The 22,248-nt window shown below is 39.7% G+C and overlaps 1 protein-coding gene across 1 annotated transcript in view; it reads left to right on the top strand.

Annotated features, from left to right (window-relative positions):
- Positions 1-22,176, top strand: part of PPP1R14C (protein phosphatase 1 regulatory inhibitor subunit 14C) — a 51,509-nt gene extending 29,333 nt beyond the window's left edge. The window contains exons 2-4 of the mRNA XM_036380618.2: positions 10,321-10,404; positions 11,744-11,776; positions 20,856-22,176. Of these exons, the coding sequence (XP_036236511.1) occupies positions 10,321-10,404; positions 11,744-11,776; positions 20,856-20,930 (192 nt within the window). The 3' untranslated portion in view covers positions 20,931-22,176. The remainder of the gene's footprint in view (positions 1-10,320; positions 10,405-11,743; positions 11,777-20,855) is intronic.
- Positions 22,177-22,248: the final 72 nt, after the last annotated feature.

Raw genomic sequence — 22,248 nt, 5'->3', positions numbered from 1 at the left:
AGCTGGCTTTTTCTAACTTCATAGAAGCATCTGCATTGGATCATGATGACTCTTCTTTGGAGATTAGGCAAGAATTTCCCAGCCAGGAGAGGAAAGCACAAAGAGATGTTCTGCATGTTAAAGAGAAGTGGCCATGTTTCTGTTGTACTGGGCAGTTGCATCAATGTCACAGTCAAAATCATCTGAATTTTAAGGGCTGTCACAATTATTGCTGAAGTTGTCAAATACATGGTAAAAGATGAGTAAATAATTTGTATCTGATTCTCAACTTCCATTTTCTAAATAAACTCATGGAAGTATTTAAATGGATGATGGGGCCATGAACCAAGCAACTCTTGCCAAACTGTTTTTTTGGCCATCTAGGGATCACTATAAGCTGTTTCATTCCAAGTCAGAGCCAATTTTGGTTACTCAGTGTTGGATGCTTTATTGCAGGGGCTCTGAGCAAGTGCTTCCTAAACAGCTGCTCATACAAGAACTACTGTGTATGGACAGACCAGAGTCAGCACTGCAAGTGTGTGACCCCTGACTAGTGTTTCAGTCACCCATTCAAGCAACAGATAAATACCAAACTAAAAATAGCAAGTCAAGGGCCCAGGATAAGTATTTTCAGTCACAGACATAATAGGCTCTTTTGAAACTTGTTAAAACACGGGATACCAAGGAACTGATTTGATTAAAAAAACCCTAAGTAGCGTGTGCGTGCATTTGTTTTAACTTTACAAAATTCCATTTAGCAGTTAGAGGAAAAATTGCTCCTGTTGATTCTTTGCAAATTACTTCCTTAGCTTCCATATAATAAAGAATAAATAAATAAAAAAAAACCTGAGGGAGAAAAAATCCTGATCAGAAGTAGGGAAAAGAAAAGTAAAAGGATCTGTTATTTAAAGTAAAAGGATCTGTTATTTATCTTTCTTGGCCAAGGCACCTGCACAAGCTGCCAGTGTTGTTCATGGAGTTGCAGGCTGCATCCAAGACTGTATGAGTTACCTCCCTGCTGCTGATGGGAGAATGCAGCCAGTGAATTATGGCAGGCAGCCCAGGCATCTAAATAAAGGGGCATGGTCTTCTGAAAGGGCACAGAAAGCCTTCCTTCCAGCAAGAAAACCTTGATGGGTGTGCTGGTGACCAAGAGTAGGCAGTGTGTCTGCTAGGCAAGCGTAGCCTCAGCTGAGTTGGCAGAGTTCAAAGTGCAATAAAACTTAGTTTTTCTCCTAACACATTATTCTTTCAATAGCAGCTTTGTGGCCCTGCTAGCAAGTAGGTTGGAGAGCAGTGGAAAGAGAGGAACCAAGATTTCTTCTTCTGCAGAGGCACTCCAGAGTATTTGACTGAGGTCACCATGTCACCATTTTCATATGGTCTATATAAGCACAAAGGCAACTCTGACAGTAGTGGTCACATTGGTGCAGAAATGTAAAGTGAATTTTTATGTCTAGTTTGCCTGTACTGGTTAAAGAGAGCCCTTGATCTCTGTTTGAAAATCCCACTGCCACCAGTTCTGGGTGTAGATAGGTCTGAATCTACATTAAAACAGCTTGCAGAAATTCATCTGTTGCAAGCTGCTAATATTGTAAAGCTCTACCTATCAATGTTTTTTCAACTACTTGCTCTATTGTTTTTTGAGAAGTGGTACCAAGTTTTATTTGAAGCTTTGTGTTGCCATAACTGTGTGGCACTGAGGCAGTTTGGGTGTGATGGGTAGCATCTATCTGTGATGCAGTGGAACACAGTGGTCCAGATTTTCCATTGCTCTAATTTGGAAAAGCCAGAGTTGCATAGCTTCTATATATTGAGTTGTTCTCAGAAACAGGCCCTGCCTACCCTTCCCTGAGTAACTTCAGTAGGGGTTTTGGCAGTGCTTGTACCTGTCTCACTGTGCTTTGGCTTCCCCTTTCTCCTCCTCCAGCTGACTTTTTGACACAGTTGGTTGTCTTATTTTTCCCCTCACTCCTTATACAGGTTAAAATGTTGTGGTAACCATGTTATGGTATAGGACCTAACAGCTGACTTGAATTTAGTGCCTGTAACTGTAAGGAGTTTGGAGGGAACCATGCTGTGTTGCCATCATTTTTCTGCCCTCTAACCTTCTAATTGCAGGAAAGGCAAAACTGCAGAGGCATCTGCAAAGGCAGCAGCTGACTCTGTGTTGAATGTCAGTGCAGGAAGGCTTGTGTTCTGGGGGAGGGTGAAGATATTCAGGTAGGCTGGGTGGGGAGACTTGTGCTCTGGATGTGGATGTCCTTTCCCTGTCCTCTTTCACAAAGACTTGCCCATAAAGGGAGCTTTCACAGGAGTTGCATTGAGGGATTGATGTTCTTATCTCTGCCCAAAACTCTGATCCCTTCTTGCTGATAGAGGGACCCCACCTGGAATAAGGGCACGAGAGACTTGTGTCCTTCTGTATCACCTGAATGCCAGGATTGTGCTGTTTCTATTTTTGTGTAGTTGGATGAGATTTTACAGTAAAAACTTTGGGGTGCATTTGCTGCTTTAGAGGGGCTGGTTCTTTGAATGGAACTTTTAATTGGAATAGCATCTGTCTGTTTCCTCTGCTCTACTGTCACTTGAGAGCCAAGAGGAGAGGCTGATCTATGATAGTGCCAGCTTGAGACAAACAATGGTTTACAGTGACTGAGGCAAGAAAAAAAGCCCACTTGGCTAATGAGATGGAAGAACTTGGCTTGAGTGGATGATCCTCCCCTGACTATTAAAAATATTAGTTGTTAATTGCTTTAATGAGGTTCATAACTATAATGTGTTTTGTGTGTACTATTTAACATTTGTGTGTACTATTACTATTTTAACATTGCCATGTTAATTTATTTTTCACTTCCACTTGAAGTCTGAAGTTGCAGCTGTACCTAACTGCTGGCATGTACATGGGCATTAAGATGCCTTTATACTTAAGGGATTCCCAGAAATTTTCAAATGTTTTACACCATGTTTTTTATCTGTAATTGTTTCTAAGTAAGGAAGTTTGAGCTGTTCTTGACTATTGTTAAGTAACATTAACATACAGGATTAGTGTTCCAGTTTGCTTAGGGTGATATCCTTATATAGGGTTTGTCCTGCTTGAGATCATTCTGATCTGAATTCCTTCCTCCTTCCCACCACTCAAACCCAAATATGTGACCCTCATGGCTTACTCTTTCTAGGCCAATTGCAAAAGTACTGATTGACAAGTCATGTCAGGTAACATATCTCGCAGAGGGAGCATGTCCCTGTTGTTTAACTCTAAATCTCTAAATTTGTCATTATGTCGACTGATTATATCAAAACTGTGTCCCTCTTTTTTCTATAAGGAACATACTGCTCAAACTGGTCTCCTAACTGTATGACAGGAAAAGATGATGGTGATGGTTATGGAGGGGGCCAAGAATTCCTATCAGTGTTCTTTCAGGGAAGGCTGACTAGGCTGTGGGGTAGCCATGCTTTTCCAGTTACCCAAGGAGCATGGTGGTATCCTTTTGACATATAATCCTATCCTTTTTCCTATAGTGTGTCTCTGGCTGGGAGCAACACACACCTAACTTTCATACTGGCCTGGATCTGGGATGCTGTTAGGTTATGCTTTAGATCTTGGAGCTTGAGAGTAGTCCTTGTTCCCTGGGTTCAGACATGAATTTCCAACAGATTTCCTGGTTGAGATTTCCTTGTAATATTATGTGTACTTCATAGTATAAGCTTGGGGCTCTATCCCACTTATCTACTAACTAACATAGGGTAAATTGGCAGATGCAGACAAGGCTTTTTACAAGCAGTTTCTTTCTTCTCCAAGCCAGGTGGTTGTGGGTAAGCTTTGGTCTGGAAATCTAATTGCTCTGTTAATAAACTATGGCACTTGAATATAAATGCTCTGCCAACAGGGTTTGTTCTCTTGGTCTGAAAGCTGCCCTAATGCAGCTATGTTTTTTGGACCATGCAGTTTGTGCACACTGGCTGAGCAAGCTGTGGTCCAGCAGTGCCTGCCTGTGTAAACAGTATCACTGTGTGTTTAAGTGTCTGTCCATCTCCTTGCCTTTTCTGCAGCTTTGTTTCATCCTCTATATTACTAGACTTTGCAAATTCCTAGGTAAGCTCCCCTTCTGCTTCACAGCAAGGTTTGTAGTTCTCCATGCAGAGCTCTGTAAGCATTGTTCTTGGCATTACTCTTGATTTAACAACTGGCAAACACACTTAAAATGTTCAACTTGTCCAAATTGAAATAATCTGAGCTAAGGAGGTTCACAGTATGTGCCTGCCTCAGCTGGAATATCTTGAAAGCTTTTTAGGTAAGATTTCAGTTATTTCTGAGGTTGAGATTAAAATCAGGAAGAAAAAAAAGTGGTTTTCCACATTGCTTGAGGACTTTCAACAGCCAAGTTGAAACTCTGGTATGTGTAATCTTGGAAATTTTGGAGGGACCAGATTTGCAGTGTGTCGGAGATGCCTGTGGCCAGTTTATGAAAGTGTTCTCAGTTTAATCAACCAACTCCCCTCCTCTTTCACTTGTGCTTGTCATGTGCCTGAACTTGTTAAAGTTTGGCAATAAGCTTAAAGATTGGCATATGTGAACAAGCTTGCTCTGTGGGTAACTAGAAGGGGCTGGGCTCTTGTAGTTTCATCTTGGCAGGGAGCCCTCATCACGGTGCCTGGGAGCTGAGTTGCTCCTTTTTCTGCTTCCAGCAGTCCTTTCTCTGGCCCTCAGTTGCAGAGAAGGGGTACAAAGGATGGATGTAGAAGCAAATACCTGATAAGATAGGAGTAGAGGTGGTAGGATTTTGCAGAAAGTGAGATGTTAAAGTAAAAGCTGAGGGCTACATTTTTAAGACAGGAGCAGCGGGCAATGTGTACTGTAATAAAATTAGATTTGTTCCTCAGACCAAGAACTGTATTTAGGGCTCAGAGACCTTTCCGTGCTTTACCAGCAGCTCCAGGGGCCCTTGTGTTTGCAAACTGTTACCTCCCTCTAGTGGTGTGTGCACAAGGTTGTGGGCTGCTAGCTCCTGGGTGAGGGTGTGCCAGATCTGCACCATGTCTATAAACACCGTGGTCTAGACTTTTACCCAGCCCTTGATACCATGTTATGTAGATGGAGATGCATTTGGTGCACCAGTGAGATACTGGGCAGCTTGCATAAGCCATTCTGTTGCCAGGAGTGCACTTTGTGTCCCTCCTTTGTTGTGTATTTAACTGGATCCACGTGATGTCAGGCTTGAGGACAGGCTCAGCACAGAGAAGGTTTCTGTTAAAGAGCCACACTGCCACAGATAAATTGATTATTCATAAACAGTAGGATTATTGACTCAAAATGAGTGGAGAAATCTGGTAACTTTGCTGTGAATATCTCTGCTCTTTTATTCAATAAACAAGAGTGATAGAGGAAGATAGACTTGCTGTTGGTAGAAGAGGCTGCTGCTCTGGTTAGAACAGTGTTGGGTAAAACACAGTTTTTTCTACCTCTTAGCTGGAGCCAAGACTGAATGGCATGTGCTCAGGAGCGTGGGGCCTCTCTCTCTGTGGTGCCTTTGAGATTTCACATTCAGTGACTGGTTGCAAATGGGATAAGTGCCTGATGGGGGAGAAAATAATATGTTACTGCATGCTAAAGATTGTATCATACTGGGAGCAGCATCCTAAATGTGTTCACTGATTATCAGCAGTACAAACTAATATTCACTGTTGCATGAACTACTTCACCTGGACCAAAAAAAAAAAAAAAAGAGCTGATTTTTTTTTTATCATGTTCAACATTAGATCATCATGTCTGCTATGGCATTACTGCTCTTAATATTCTTGGATTGGAGAAAACAGGCTGTCATTAAGTAATTGGGTTTTAGCACTGAGGATTCTTCTTCTTACTACAAATTTCCTGAACCCTGGCACTTTTGAGTACCTCCTTGCTGTCTTCAGCATCCTTTCCTAATCTTCTTTTCCTCATACCAATCAACAGACAGAGCAGTCTTTTTGTCTTGCAAATAGCTTTATTTTAGCTGTGTATTTTGACTCTACACTTAACTAGGATAGGCTTTAAACAAAAAAAGAGCTTTCTTTAATTCTGGATTAATAATTTTTGATCACTTAAACTATTTTTTTTTGTTTTCACTTCTGTCCACTTTTGCCCTCATGCTTAAGTCCCCCAAAACAACTGAATGCTTTGAAATAAGAAGCAGATAAGTTTTTCTTTTGAGTTTTCTAAGAATTACTATTTGGTCATATTCATTTACCTCGACTAAGTGCAATCCATTCATAATCCCACCAGGTTGCATATGCAACCAATGATTTCTAGTCCTGGTAATTTGTGGGGTTTTTTATTTATCATCCTGAGACTTGCACCCCTGTCCTGCAGTGCCATCCATGCCTGCAGATGAACTGGTTTAGAGCTGCCTTTATTAGATGCCCAGAAGATGCCTGTTCTAAAATAAATAAATATTTTAATGTATTGAATGGATATTTCCAGAAAAACTGGTTCTATTTTCTACTTTGATTTTAATCACTCACTGGCAATCTTCCAGGATTCTGAGAGAAATCCCTGATTAGTACCATCTGAAAGTTTCATATGTCTGAATTGTAAGGTCATCTTTCCTTCCTTTTCCTTCATTTTTCTCTTGTTATCCTTTCCTGCTGTTTCCTAGCTCACTATACAAACGATGACTTTAACTTTTCTTGCTGTGTTTAACTTCTCCTTTCTTTCCCAGATTTAAAATCTAAAGTAAAAATCAAACAAGCCTATTTAATTATTTCCCAACACTGCAAATGTGATGATGTGCAGTGAATGACAGTGAGGGTGTGGGATAATGGATTAATTTGCCAGTTGGATTTACAGTGGGAAGTTATCCATAGGGCAACCATTGCCCTTAAAATTTTAAAGCCTCCAATAAATGTTTAATTAGTAGATACTTGGAATGATGTCAGACCTGCTTTTGCTGTATTGGAGGTGCTCTCCTCAGGGTCAGCAGACTGGAGTGTGCAAGTCTTCTTCAAGATGCCCCTGCAAAATCCAGCCCTTTGGCTTAAGCTGCTGTGGGAGCTGGTTTTGAAAACCTTTTTCTAGTCTCACTAATGGATGTTCACCTGTTTCTGTTTCATTCACCACTGCCAGCTGGAGAGGTTGTCTTATACTGCTACAGCTATTTACTACTTAATGCACGTGTGTGCCCAAGGTCTTTTGCCAGTAGCCTGCAAAGAATTCAGGCAATCTAAAGAGTAATGGGGCTGTCTTTCAATGCAAGGTTGAATTTAAGTTTTATTAAATATCATGCAAGCTGTCTTTGATTTTTTCTGACTTTTGAATGATTAAGCAGAAATCAGCTCATGGTCTGCCTACATTGTCAATGCAGACTGCAGAGGATGCTTAAAAGGAGAGTGTCCATCCTCCTCTCCCTCAAGAGTCTCAGTGGATAGATGTTTGCACCCAGAACCCCCACACCCCTATTTTAGCTTTTCTGGAGGCTGCTCCCTGTCAGCATGCTGCTAGTGGTTCCTTGCCCCCCCATCTGCTATTTGCATCACTTTGTCTCCCTCTTACTGGAGCAGAAATGGTGGCAGTGTTTGTTCTTTTGCACAGCCTCATGACAGTTACAAGACCCTTAAAATACCATCCTTTGGCTATGCACAGACCCTTTCAGGCTTGGCCCAGCCCAATTTGTATCTAGTTGCTGAATTGTAATTGCAGCAACCAGACTAATGTCACCAATAAAATCTGTCAAACAGAAGGCATGACTTTGTTTCTCCTCCCTCTGTCATTGCAGCTGTTATGGAGTGGTCAGGCTCCTGATCTAAGGGCATGTTTGTCATGCTTTACATAAAACTCTTCAGATCGTGCAGCTGCAGTAGTTCAGATGCAGAAAAGGTGTTTTGATTGCTTGTTCATTCAGCCAAAAATAAGAGCAAGAGTTACCTTTTTGGGCTTCCCCCTCCCTTTGTGTTATGTATCAGAGTTCAAATCTGCTGTGAAGTGAAGAAGATACACATAATGTTTTACAGAAAATGTAACTTAATTGAATGCCATTGTATCAGATACAATTATAGTTCCTTCTTTCAGAAACATTTGTAATTTATTTTGTATTATCACTTTTTGTGATGTACAGGATCTGTGTTACCTCTTATACTGAAATTTCAGTGAACTGCTGGTGCAGTTGCCCTCTGAATTGATGGCACTGTGAACCTTGAAGATGTAGGAGAAAGTTGATTTGAAAAAGAGGGAAGAAGCAAGGATTTCTTCCATTTGACTGGTACCATTCAGAGTAAAACTAACCTTTTGGGAGCACTCAACTTCGATGAAGTGTGATCACAAAAAAGCATTATATACCTGCTAGGCAATTTCCCCTCACTGCTGCTTTTCAACATTGTTTCAGTTTGCTGGAATGCTGCTCCAAGGGACAAGAGTTCAAAATGTGTATCTGACAAAATACTCAATGTGCTGAACAGCGCTTCTGAATGCAAACATATGCACAATTGCTATTTACACAGTTCAGTGGATGTGTATTTTGATAAGTTTACAATATTAGCAGTAACTCCAGGCACCCTGTCTTAACAGTATTTAGGCTGAGCTGCTTAGATAAAATGTTCAGGAGATTTGCTACCTATGTGGGGAATATCTGGTTCTTGGTGTGATATGCGAATTAGTATAGAGTTGGGATTATAAACTACTAAGTAACTGTACCACTGTTATGGATTATTCCTTATCCTTTCCAATTCTGATGGCTTTTACTGAATATATAGCCTGTAGAAGACTTCTCTTCATCTTACTTAAATTGCTAGTGAATCTGTTGCATTGGGTTAAAAACTCCCATATTGTGGGCCAGATTGTGTTACAGTAATTGGTATCTTTACTTCATCTCAGCAAATGTCCATGCTTTCTGACCAGGCTGACTGGGGAAAGGGTGTGCCTTGTGCATTCTTGTTCATTGAGTCCAGCTGCCTGCATGACTGCCCTATGGTGTCCCTGCAGACTTTCCTTCAGAGATGAGGAATGAGGAACTTAATCATCCAACTTCTGTCCTTCCTTCTCACACTCAAAAAGATGTTGAATAGTTGGCATTTTAGGTGGAGTTTAATACAGCCAGTTGTTTGCCACTTTGGTGCTTAACTTCTCTTATATTAACTTGAACTAACTTACCTTCATTGCTGATGTTTAGACTGCCTTTTACCCAGTAGAATGATTTTGGTATTACCTGCAGCAGTTGTTATTGGAGCTGTTAAATTATTTCACAATTGTTGAAACTTCTGCAACTTGCTAGAACCAGCACATTTTTGTAAAAATGCTTCTTTAGAGGATCTTGAGAACTGTTGGTGGGATACAAGAAGGCAGCAGCTGCTGCTGTGATCTTTTTGCTTCATCCTGACTCTTAAATCCACCCTCTGCTTTGGAGACCTTCAGGTCCCTGTTTTCATTAGGTAGGTGCCAAAGTGATGCCACATCAGTGAGTCAATTGATGGCAGTGCACTTGTGGGTGAGGAGAGTCTTGCACTGCCCATGTGTTGGCTTAGATGGAGGAGGGGCAACAGAGGAGCTGTGTGCCATGGCACTGAGGCCACTGTCAAGGCTGGACTTGGTGTGGGAGAGTGGCTGAGACCAGAGTTTTTATGTGCAGCAGGGAGTTGCATAACAATTTTGATGAAAAAATGTATAAAATGGCCAGCAGAATGTTTTTTGCATAACTGAAAATGCAATACGTGGTGATATCTGTGGATAATGAATTCTCATTGAGATTCTAGAGCTCAGAGGGCCTTAAAAATGTATGGACTGCTGCTCTGGCTCAGGGAACAAGGCATCTGATGTGTTGGTGATGCAAAGAGAGAAGTGTGTGGGTGGAGGAGGTTTAAGAAAAATTCTCTAAAGTACTTTATGCCTTAGACTTTGTGCTTTACTGCAGGTACTGAAAATCTGAGTTCTTCTGATGCAGCATGTATGTCATCCTTGTAAGCCAACTTTATGCAAGGGAGATCTTCCACAGTGTTACCAAGAAAAGCAGTCCAATCAAAAATGCTTTCAAAACAATTTTGTGGCTTGCTGCGGTTGTTATCTACTTTGTCTTCCTTCTACTTTTTCTTCTACATCCTCTTGCCCAGTACTGTGAGAGTAGCATGACTTGTCCTGCTGGCCATGAGTTAGTAACATATCATGGCTGAAAGCAAAGGATTTCTTGAGAACTGTCACCTTCTGTGAGGCTGGGACTTGGCTGATGCTGGCCTGGGAGCAGGGAATCAAGCCACCATCCCCTACTGATTTCCTTGTCTGGCTCCAGGAAGATGGGTTTGTGTGTTATCACTAGGCTGCTTTGGGGTTAGTTAAAAGATAGCTCTATGGACTAAATGGGTCTTTTTGCATTTCAGGAAGAAGAAATGCCAGAGGTAGAAATTGACATTGATGACCTCCTTGATGCAGCCAATGAAGAGGAGAGAGCTCTCAAATTACAGGTAATATTATTTTATAATTTTAAATTGGAAGGTGGCTGAAGTAATGCATCTGGATCGATATCTTATGTTTGATTGAATCCACTGTAAATGTAGAATTAGAATGGAGAGATTCCTAGAGCCAGTCTAGCATAGTCTACCAGACTGTTCAAAGTTAATCAAATCCTTTTAGATAAAAGTTTTTTCAAAGGTAGATGATAACAATAGTAAATAAAAGTTCAAAGATCCCAGTAATAGAGGGAAATATGCTAAGCCAAATTAGCCTCATTCAATTATGTACAAGTACATAAAATAAAGAACAGAAAATGTAGGAAAATGAAGAACAGCACATGGAAAAAGCTATATGACTGAGAGTCAGTTATGATGACCAGTAGTTTCTGTGATTCACTTCAGCAGGAAAAATGTGTATACAGAAATCTTCTCTTGTTCTTAGACTACTGGCAATTGTTTCTTTCTATACCAGAAAGAAATTGGAACCCATCAAAAAGTTTAAAGAAAGGGTAAGATGGTCAGGAACAGGAATTAGTTGGGAAATTCTAAATCTATCTGCCAAAATTAAACAGTTCAAACCAGCTCTCTAAACTTTTGAATCTTGTGTGAGGTAGGAATTAATGAATGGACGAATGAGGGGGGGAAAGAAAATAATTTTCATTGCCTTAATATAAATCTCTCTCTAAATCAATATATAAAACCAATAGGAAATGTCTCCATTTATAATGTTTTCAGATGCACTAAGAAAAGTGTTCTAGAGTCGTGGCTTGCCCTCAGCTTGCTCCTGAGAGGTGACTAATGTGGTGCTTCGATGCAGCACATCTCATTTTCGTGCCTCTAAGCACCCATTTCTCAGTGCCCGCTGGCCAGCCACAGAGACTGGGGCATGGCCCCAGGCTGTTTGCTCAGCGTTCATAAATAGCTTTGCTGCTTCTGCCTGAACTAGCTGCAGCAGCCCCCTGCTAGGAATGCCCTGCTAGGAATTACTAACGTCTCTATTTCTGCATTGCAAAGACTCTCATGTCCTCACAGAAAGCTGCCTTTCACATGTCTGTTCCTGGCAGAAATGTTCTTGGATTCTCCTCCTCTTCTCAGTTTTCCTTGGAGACAGGGGTTTTGTAACTTTCTACCTGGAGAAAAAAGCAATTATTTCTCTCCTGGAACAAATCATTCTGATCCATATAGGGAGCAAAGGTGACTTGTATAACTTTGGGTTTTCACTAACATCTTCATTCAGTGATTTCTGTTCTTGCTTATTTTCTTTCTCCCCTCCCTTGCCAGGTTTTATACCATGTTGTTTATGTTCACTATTACTCTGTATGATACTGACACTTTCATATTTTGCTTCTAGGAAACTCTTGTAGATTGCTACAAACCAACAGAGGTAAAAGACTTTTTAAAAATGCTATTAACCTGTGGAAACTGTAGTTATGTTCAAACTAAAGTAACTTTATTTTTATTCTTATGATAAAGTAATTAGATTAATATTAATGGCTAGCTGATAGACTTGGAGCTTTTTATCCTAAAAATGTTTGTGCCTGTCACTTAGCTACAGTAGGAATGTGATTGTATCCTGTGGAGGAACTGCTGGTCATTCCAGCTGAACTATCAATATTGTTTGCTGTAATGTCCTTCTGACTATACTGACTTATAAAGCTGCTATGCTACAATAAAACTAAATATAGTTATCATCAGATGACTAAATTATTTGCATGTTGGACTGTGCTCTTCACTGTGAAATCATTTAATTTTTATCTAGGACAGTAACATTTATTCTGAGAACCTTTATACAGATATGCAGCTTGGCTAATTGTTTGTGTGAATGGACTTGAATAAAATTGTGAGATAATCCTGTACTAGCAGGATTTAGTTACTCAACTTTTAACTTGTGTACCTATTGATGTGTCTAGTGCCTGCTTTTCATACAGTAATGTGTACTTACTAGGAAGAGTAAATATTATAAAGAAACCCCTTTGACTCACTGTAAAAATCAAAAGTCTAGGTGATGGGTCACTTAGTTTCATAAACATAGTCAATTCTTTCCCAGAAGTGGCTGCTGCACAGTGTTTTATAGATGGGTTGGCTTACAGGATTCCTCTTTTCACAGACCTTTCAACTGTGCATGACTAGAAGCCAAGTGTTTGGTTTTGAAATAAGGCTTCAAATAGGTTGGTTCTTTTGTAATATCTGTGGCTGTAGCCACATAAACTGGTGGGGCTTAAGGATAGTCAGACTATCAGGAAGAACTGCTGGTATGGTTGAATAGGCACTTCACAGTCCATGAGATATTTTCTTCAAGGCTTTTCCATTTTTATTGACTCCTATGGTAGATTGGGAAGAATCTCCAGAATTGCTATTATAGTTGCTGGTACAAACATTTTGACAGTGGGGAATTGACCCAGAAAGACTCAGCTGATAACACTTGTAGAGTTTGTTGTGTGTTTGTTGTCTCGGTTGCCCTACAGCAGATAACACACATCCTCCTTTATGGAGATGCCATAATGCCAAGTCTTCAGCTTCTCCAGCCTTCTCTAAGCAGTGCCATTGAACCTTGGTGCTTCTTCTTAAGATAGGTGTGAAGATGGATGCAGCATATGGAGCCTGGTGTAGTAAGAGAAAGCTGAAGTCATGGCTAGGTTGGAGGAACGGGTTGCCAAGGGCTTACCAGTCAGTCAAGTGCTGACCTCTTATCTCTGTGCTATCTGAAGGCAGGGGAAGAAGGCAGAGATCCAATAATTACTCTTCTTCCTTCTTCGCTAAACATGCCATATGAATGATTTTTTTTTAGCTGTGAAGTTTGACACAATGCAAGGACAAATTTCAGAGAGCTGATAAGGATACATGACAGAGGGCAGTGAGTGTTCCACTGGAAACCTTGGTTCTAGAACTACAGGGAAGATTTGTGCCATACTGGAAAATTGAGTTGGTGTGGCAGTTCTCAGGAGACAGCATTCTGGACACATCCTTGTCTGCCCTCGAGGCACCTGGATCAAGGTGAGATTTTAGTACTGAACTGGTGACCTGTGTCTTCAGTCCTTTGTGAATGGGATGGAGGCAGTTCCCTTATCTGTGAGAATTTTCATCTTCCTTGACAATCTATAGAGATAGCCAAGTTGAGAGGGTACTTAATCCACTCACTCTACAACCAGCTGAAAGGAGGTTGTAGGCAGATGGTGTTGGCCTCTTCTCCCAGGAACTAGTGATAGGAGAAGAAGACATAGCCTCAAGCTATGGCAGGGGAGTTTAGATTAGACATTAGGAAAAAATTCTTCACAAAAGGTTTGGTAGATGTGGGAATGGGATGCCAAGAGATGGTGGAGTCACCACCATGGAGTGTTCTAGGAAAGGTACTTTGTGCCATGGTTTAGTTGACAAGGTGGTAGTTTGGTCGTAGTTTGGACTCAGTCTCAGAGGCCTTTTCCAACTTAATTGATTCTGTGATTCTGTGAGGTTAGTTTCCAAAATGAGTCACATCCCAGGACTGTTTTACAATAGCAACTTTTCTTCATCTATGGCATGGTGAGCTCAGTAATACTGCATGGCTGCTAGCTTAGGCCACTTAAAAATAATGATTTTTGTCCTGTCATGTGTGGTCTAAAGAGCCTTTTAGTTGACTTAAACTTGCTATATAAGGATCCACACCTTGACTAGAAAATCTGCAATCTTTTTTTATATTTGCAGACCATTCAAAACTCTTGAGGTAGTTGGCTTGTGAAAGGATTTTTAGAGGATTTGTGGAGAATGGATATGAGCGAATGGAATTTCTCCTGACCAATGAAATACAGTCTGTCAAGTGCACTAGGGGTTTTATCATCAAGAGTTATACAATTTGCAAAAGGTAGTGATCCCTAACTGGGGGAAAAGTTATGTAAAATGTTGTCCCCGCTATTCAGAACATAAAGAAAAATAGTATAGGCAAAAAGCTTGACTCAAAGCTCTTACCCAGCTGTGAAAAAAACCCTCTAAACCTGCAAATGTATATCTTAAGTCAGTTTTGCTTAGTATCTTCCATTTAGACTAAAGGTTAAGGAAAGACTGAGGAATGTTTATATGTATCCTGGATTGACTTTTCATCAGGAAGCTGAGTTATCCAGGTCACTTAAAACATGGAAAGAGTTCCCAACTTCTTTAATAATTTGGTCAAAGGTAGTAACTGACAGTAACTAATGAGGAACTGTTACAAAACCTTTCTTCTAATGGAAATTTCACTAGACTGTTGAATGTACTTTAAAGTATTAAAAGCTTTTCTTAGGTAGCAGTTATAGCTGTTTTAATTTGTATGGAAATATGCTTAATGTGGGACCTTTATATAAAGAATCATTAAGTACACAAAGGATTTAGTATCTGCTAAATCAGTGCCGTAATCAAATTTTGGATCTGAACTTTTGTAATTGAAGAGGAGCAGGGAGCAGCATCCTCTTCCTGCATCATCTGTGTGCCAGTCAGTTCTTCATACAGTCCCACATGTCACTTGTGGAAAATCCCACTCTGACCTTTGTTGAGTTGCAGCTCTGTCTGATGTTCTCTGTCATCACCTGATGGTGGAGAATCTTAATATGTTCACAGTGAATACAACAGATTTAAATATAATCTGCAATCTTGATGATCTTTAGATACTTCACAATAGATTCTTATTTAGGACAGGAAGACAGTTGTGATTGTGAAATCCATGAGGTTTTTTCAAGACACATATTTTGAGGAAGGCTGACTAAATCTGTATTGCTGTTATCTCTGCTATTGGTAACAGCAAGGCCACTTATTCAGACTGGGCATTGGAGAAAATTTGAAGTATTTATGGCTGATGTGAATCAGAGCTTACAGTAGTGGGAAAGTCAAAGCGATGACAGGAAAAATGACAAGGAAACTCTTAAACTAATATGGGAGAGAAATCCAATGAGTGGGCAATTTTTATGCTCACTGGCTCCAAAAGATGCAGCTGAGCAACACAAGGTCTGCAGATAATGAGTGTTTGAAGAGAACTGAATAAATTAGATTTGCAGTTTATTTACTTCTTTTCTTATAGAAATATACAAAGCTTAAGATGAATGAGCTGGAGATCTCTCCCACTCAGGCAGGATTAAATCTATTTTGTTAGTACAATTCTTCACTTAGTGCAAAATGGGAGAAAAAGGAGATGAAATTGCATCATAAAAGGAAGTTGCATAGCTGGAAGCTTCTAGTAATAATTTTTAATATGGTTTGCAAACAAACTATGTTGAATTGTTGTGCATATTTTCTGGAGAACTTTGGCAGAGATTTTATTACTGACTACTCAATTACTCCAGTGGTTGGACTATTTCAGCAGCTTCTAACACTTTTGAAAAAGGTAGAGATGCATTTGCTTAACTGTATGTTTCTCCAAGTTTAATTCCTAGTTGGAGCAAATGACAGGCTTGTGATGCAACTTTTTAGAGTTGTCTAGGCACTGTGGTTTTAAAGATAAAAGCTGTTTTGTGTATGTATTGACATATTGTATGTTTTTAGCATACAGGCATGAATAGAAAGCTCAATGCTTCTGAAAGAGAGCCCCATAACCCCAAACCATAAGGTTTGAAGGACCTTATGTTTATTTTGCTCCTAATATGTTATCAATTATTTCCAGTTAATGTTACTGTTTGCTTTTTCTATTGCAAGGCAGCAATATGTAGGATACCCACAAGAAGCAATAGTCACTGCAGATGTGTCCTAAAGCCTCGATGCAGTGTGCTGCCTTACATCTAGGCAAGCCAGGGCAGCTGATGAGTGGTAAATTATTAAGTCACAGCAAATGTATTTCATGTCCATATTACTTGAAATGAAATAAGAGAATTTGTAGAGAAAAATGGTTAGAAAACATGATTGTTTAAAAGCAATGCAGGCAGATGCATTTCAAGTAAAACATGATTTCTTGTTCATCCATTTGACCACTGAATTCAGTGAACTAAAACTTTTTATGTGCCTGCTGAGATCTGCCCTATATTGTACTACAGCATTGGAGGGAATTAAGGTTGCATGTTTTCATTTCTGCAAGTAATCATGAACACAACTTATACCCACAGCAATATCAGAAGGGAAGAGCAAGTGGTGATTTGACAAGAATAAGCTGTGCTTGTTTACATGCTGCTGAATTGGAGACTCACTGGGCTGCCAGTCTCAACTGTAGCTAAGCTTTGTGGTATGTAGTTAGTGCCTCATGCAGAGCTCACCAAAAAGTGCTGCAAAAATGTCGTGCTCTGGACACTGATGGTGCTGTGGCCTCAGTGGAGAGGGCATGTTGAGGGCATCATTCAGTGAGGCTACAGAGATGCTGCATTGGTTCTTGCTAATAGAAGGCATCTTCTGGCCCTGTTCTCCCAAAGCAGGGAGAACAGTTCCTTTTTCTCTGTACAATTGGCTTTGCGGGGGGGTTGAGCCTGTGTGGAAGAGAGGTGTTTGGCAGTAAGATGGGTTATTATTTAGGTTCTTTCCCAAATAGCTGTGGGATTGCTCTCCAGGCTGACTTTAGTTTTTACATCCAATTAATAAAGCCATCTTACAAGAAATAGCCTTGGGCAAACAGTTAATCTTGGTTTTTGACCTGGCTACAGGGAAGTAAAGCTGTAAAGGAAAGCTGACTTAGGGTTCATTTCATGCTCTAGTGAAGCAGGAGAACTAGAAACTCTAAATTTTAGTTTAAAAACTAGTCCTACTACATGTGTACTGTTTGAGGAAGAGAAATCTGGAGAGGCAGAGTCTAATTAGTCTCCAGAATTAATTGGAAGACTTGAATAGGAAGCCTGGAATTCATTGTCTGTCAAATGACCTCATTAAAACAATGAGTCACACCACCAAAGCAGAGAGGTGAAGTGATTTCCTCCCCTTTCCTGAATTATCATTTCACCTTTGTTTTTTTGCCTTTATTATTTTTTTGCCTAAGGCTGAATATAGATGAGTTCAAATGAACTATAGATTTAGTCTGTCTCTCATTAAAATTTGCCTTTAGAATTAGAAAGATATCTTCTAGAAACAATGATTTAGTATTACAAATTAAAAAGACTCTCAATACTTTTAATAAGGGTGCCTCCTTGCAGAAAATCTGTAAAAAAGAATTTAAACTAAGTCTGCATACATTTTTGCACTTTCGAAAGACTTTATTTTTCATTTTATTTACCAAGGCACAAAGTGCTGGTGGGAGATTTTTCTGTATTACAAGTGCACGTAGCCTGTGTAAACCTTCAAGGAATAATGAATAAGTTTTTGAATCCTTAACTGAATTATTCTTGTTTTTTAACTCCATGAATTAAATCAGTATATATAGGTAGATAATTCGAGCTGCATTACAGAAGTGCTTTTAACATAGATTAGTACATGATCAGCTTTCAAATGTCTGATGCTAAATTTCAGCATATCTTGTTAGGGGGGATTTCAGTAAAATGCTCTGTGTAAAATGATTTTTGTGTACAAGGTAGAGATAGATGAAGATATTAAGTCTTGACTCAAATGGCCACAAGGAACAACACTGCAATTTTTGAGCAATGGCATAAGAAAACAAAATGGGTATTGCTGACATAAACCTGAAGTGGTTAGTTATAAAGTGAAGGTTTACTGAAATGCTGTGAAGTCTGCTTTCCTGCCTCCATGAGGGAAAATGTGCATCTTTTCTAGAATGCTGATTTTCCTTCATGGAGAAGGAAAAGCAAAGCAAGAAAGGCACAAGTACCAGAGCACAACTGTGTTGATGACAGCCATGTGAGTGTCAGATGCAAAGTGATGCTTAAATCAGAAATGTGCTGAACCAGTGCTGTGGCTTGGGTGTCTGTGGAAGTGCACAACAGTGCTACTGCATTATGCAAAATGTCTGCCACATGCAAAAAGCTCTTGATGGGTTTTACTCTTTGGTACTGCAGACCCTTATTTCAAGGAAAAAAGGTTTCTGGGGATAAAGCCTTTAATATTATTATATGTACTTCAAATGAATGCCTCTCTGCCTTAAGAATAGTTGCAGTTGCTGAAGATCTCCTTTAGGGGGTTGACCCTACAGTTGGGTTTATTTTGGCAGCATTAAGTTTCTGGATGGTGTTAAACTTACCTGAAAACTTCAAGCAAATATCTTGTTTTGTAAAAGAAAGTGCTTTTGATAACTCTTCAAAGTTAAGGGGGGGGGGGGAATTCCTCTCTTTTGCTATAATGTCATATTAAAAAGCAACTGACCCTTGGCCATATTTGATATCTAAGGGAAACTTGCTCCAGACTCTATTGAGCTGTGGGAGAATGGAGAGAGGAATGGCAGGGTGGGATATCCCTAATGACTGCAGAGTGCCATAGGTGTTCCTGTCCACTCTGCAGATGTCCTTTCCTATAAGGCTCTTACTTCAGTGAAGCTGCTGGAGACGTTCCAGATGCAGTATCTTCTTGCAGAGTATTTGTGGCTTGAACAGACAATTAAAAAGTTTTTCTAAGGGAAGAACTGCACTTCAGCCCTGTCTTCTCCAAAGCTGTCCTAATCTGATGGGAGTACAGTTTGTTGGTTTTATTTAAATGGAAAGGCTTGTGCTGAGAGGAGATACAAATGACACTAATCCCAAGTAAAAATCTTCTAAGACTGCTTTATTTCTCTAATGATTGTACTGCAGGGCTTTATATAGGTTTGATAGTAAAAAATCCTAAAGTGTGTTTATGTGTTTCAAGCAGCACCATGCTATATAGTTTTGCATTATCTAACAGATCCTTACAATGATGATAGGATGACACAGAAATAATGCCAAGTTTGTTGAAAGCTGTGAATTTTTAGAGTAAGCATGTCTTCTTCCTTCTGATTTTTCAGTGGAGAAGTACTGGACTGTGACAAGTTTAAAGTTGATATTGTTGCAGTGGTTTGTGCCTTTGTGAAGTAAGACAGCCTCAAGAGGATGGAGGGAGAGGATTTGGGGGTCATAAGAAACCTGTTTTTCTGATCATGTGATTAGGCTGTCTGTCCAGATGGGAAGCATGATATTGATATGCATAGATGTATTCCTGAAGTGGCCTTTGCTTAGTTCAGGGTGGAAACCCCACTGTTGTGTAGCTGCTCTGCCTTTGCTGCTGTTCTTTGCAGCCACAGGTAGTGTGGATGCAACAATAATTGTGGTGCAACAGTACATACAGTACATGCAGTTCACTATAGATGTGCATAATCTGTCAGGAAAGGAAATTGGTTTGTTGGGACCATGGTGCCACCAGAAAAACCTGACATATTTCTTAATTTAAAATGCACATTTATGCAGACTTTCCTTACACAAAATGTAGCACCTTGTAATACATGTTTCAGTGTGACCTTTTTTGGAAGGTACTGTTGTCATTTAAGTGGTGACTTTGTTCACTGGAATTTTTAATTTCAAGCATTCATCCAGGAAATCATGCTTTTAGTTGTTTCATAGAATCATAGAATGGTTTGGGTTGGAAGGGACCTTAAAGATCACCTAGTTTGAGTGCCAAGGGCTGGGACACCATCCACTACTACAGGGCTCAAAGCCCTGTCCAACCTGGCTTTTCATATCAATCTAACTGAATAATTACATTCCATGTTTACAGCTAGCTGATAAGAACCTTTTTGTAGGTTCATACACAGTACTGTGGATAAACATTATTTTCCCAATGTGACAGTAAGGAGGTCATTTAGCTTTTAATGCACCTGCAAGAAATTGTATACCAGAAGAATTTCAGAGAATAATGCAAATCTGTAAGCTTCTCACATAGTTCTCACACAGTTTAAAAAGAGGAAATCTGCTGAAACTGAGGAAAATATCACTGTGTATAAAGGCCTGGTCCGTGAATTAGTTTGTTGGGTTTTTTTTGGGGGGGGAGGTGTTGGCATTTGTTTTTTTGTTTTCAAAGTAGTGTCATTGACTTAGTTTGCAACTAGTTCAACCCATGATAAACCAGTGGTGCTACCTCTGGCTCCTTGTTCCTGCCTTGCCTTGGACTGACACAAGTGTTAGTGTGGGCTGAGTGGTGGGCCAGGTCAGAGAGCTGAGCCACCAGCTTGGAAAGTAGCAGGGCAAGAGGAAAAACACCTGAGTTTTTTAGCCAGATCAGCTTTCTTGTACAGCTCACTATGCAGCCAACCAAAATGCTAGCTCCAGCATGGAGAGTGGCAAAGAGAAACAGCTCTTTGGCAAGAGTGCTGCTTTCTGTGCAGGCTTAAGCTGTGCAAGGCTGCTTTGACTGTTTGCATTGTATCCAGCCATAGGTTTTGCTTCATTCAGTAGTTGGTATAAGGCCCTGTGCAGTAAAAGCCTGAAAGATGGGTTATAACTGAGCCAGCATAATCACAAGGAAAAGCTCATTGTTCACACTTCTGCTGGATGGGAAGGATGTGTATAAGGTTCCTGGTGATCAGGTCAGAGAAATTCCAGCTTAGCAGTAGAAGCTTAAATAAAAATGTATCATTTGCAGTTTGTTAAAAAAACTTGATTATAGTATTGTGGGATCATTAAAATTGCTTATGTTTTCTGTTTTTTTCCTAGGAATTTATCAAAGAGCTGCTAACTCGGATAAGAGGAATGAGGAAACTCAGTCCCCCTCAAAAGAAGAGTATATAAATAACTCAAAGTAATAGCCCTCTGTAAAAGACATGGCAAGGGAAAAGGGACTTTGAATACAAGACCTTTATTAAAATAATTGTCTTTCTCCACAACTTTTTTGATTTTATTCAGTTTTGACTCAAGGATTTTTTTTGGTGTGTTTTAAGGGTTCTTTTTAAAGTGTCAATTATTTTTTATCAAAAATATCAACAATTTGGATGCTGCTCAACTTTCACCTGGAGGATTTCTGAAGCAAGTGAAGAATCCAAGAGTTAGAGATGAGGGGCAGCAAGCCTGTGTGGTGAACCAGAAGATCTTGTAAATTTACAGAGCTAGGAGACTTCTCCTTGCAACTAGTTGGATAACGTTTCTTAAGTTGGTTGTACATTTAACTCATGGATGTCAAGTTTCTTGTGCTTGTCTGTACATAAATTTTAAAGTGGGTTGTGAATACTGTTTCACATGGATGGAAGGAGAAGTTTGTTATAGTAAATTATTTAAACGGTGGTTATTGCAAATTTGCTACCAAAAGGTACCAATTTAGATTACTAAAATGAATGCTGCCATTTTTCTAAATACCCTTAAAGCAGCCCAGTGAAGAATCTCATCATATGTCCTTGTTTAGACCGCAGCATATGAAAATTGGGAATTTTAAGGGCTTAATTTGTAGAATTAAAAGTTATTTGATTGACTTTGATGCTTTGCCAGGATCGCTTCCTCTCCACCTCATGGTGTCTTGGAGCTGTGCTGACCTATACTGAAAATGGGCCTGGAGTGATATCTAGAGAAATGTCCATGAGCATTTAAAAGCTGGTTTATGCTGGAGGAAAGGCAGTGATACCAAAATGAATTGCAAGTACTGTATTGCATTTAATGATGTGGTCTTAATCAAATGCAGATTCCTCTCCTATAAAGGTAGGCAAAGAGTAATACAGCCTTTGTTTATGGCTCTGCCCTGAGAAGTGGGAGACTTCTTAACTTGGGCTCTCTTACTTGTAAGAGCAAGAGCAGAGATCCCTGCTCCCTTCTGGAAAATGTCCTAACTAGAATGTTTGACAAGCTACCATTTACTGGTAGGTGACATTAGTCAGGCATTTTATATCAAGGGTGCTCTGAACATATTTTATTTTTCAAAAGAAGTACATGTTTGTGAATTTTATGTATACTGGCAAGCTTTTTTAATGTATTTAATTTTGTAATGTTTACTGATGATTTTATTTACCAGATATTTACTCAAATAAATGGAACAACTTGTGACTTGTTACATGTACACTTTACAAGACTACTGTTGCTGAGTAGGTTTATAAATGGAATTGCTTGTCAAAAAGAGAAGCCT

Source organism: Molothrus ater, chromosome 3 (assembly GCF_012460135.2).
Source record: "Molothrus ater isolate BHLD 08-10-18 breed brown headed cowbird chromosome 3, BPBGC_Mater_1.1, whole genome shotgun sequence".
In the NCBI taxonomy this organism is placed as follows: Eukaryota; Metazoa; Chordata; class Aves; order Passeriformes; family Icteridae; genus Molothrus; species Molothrus ater.
The sequence above is the reverse complement of the archived record's forward strand: the minus strand, read 5'-3'. Positions and strand labels throughout refer to the sequence as shown.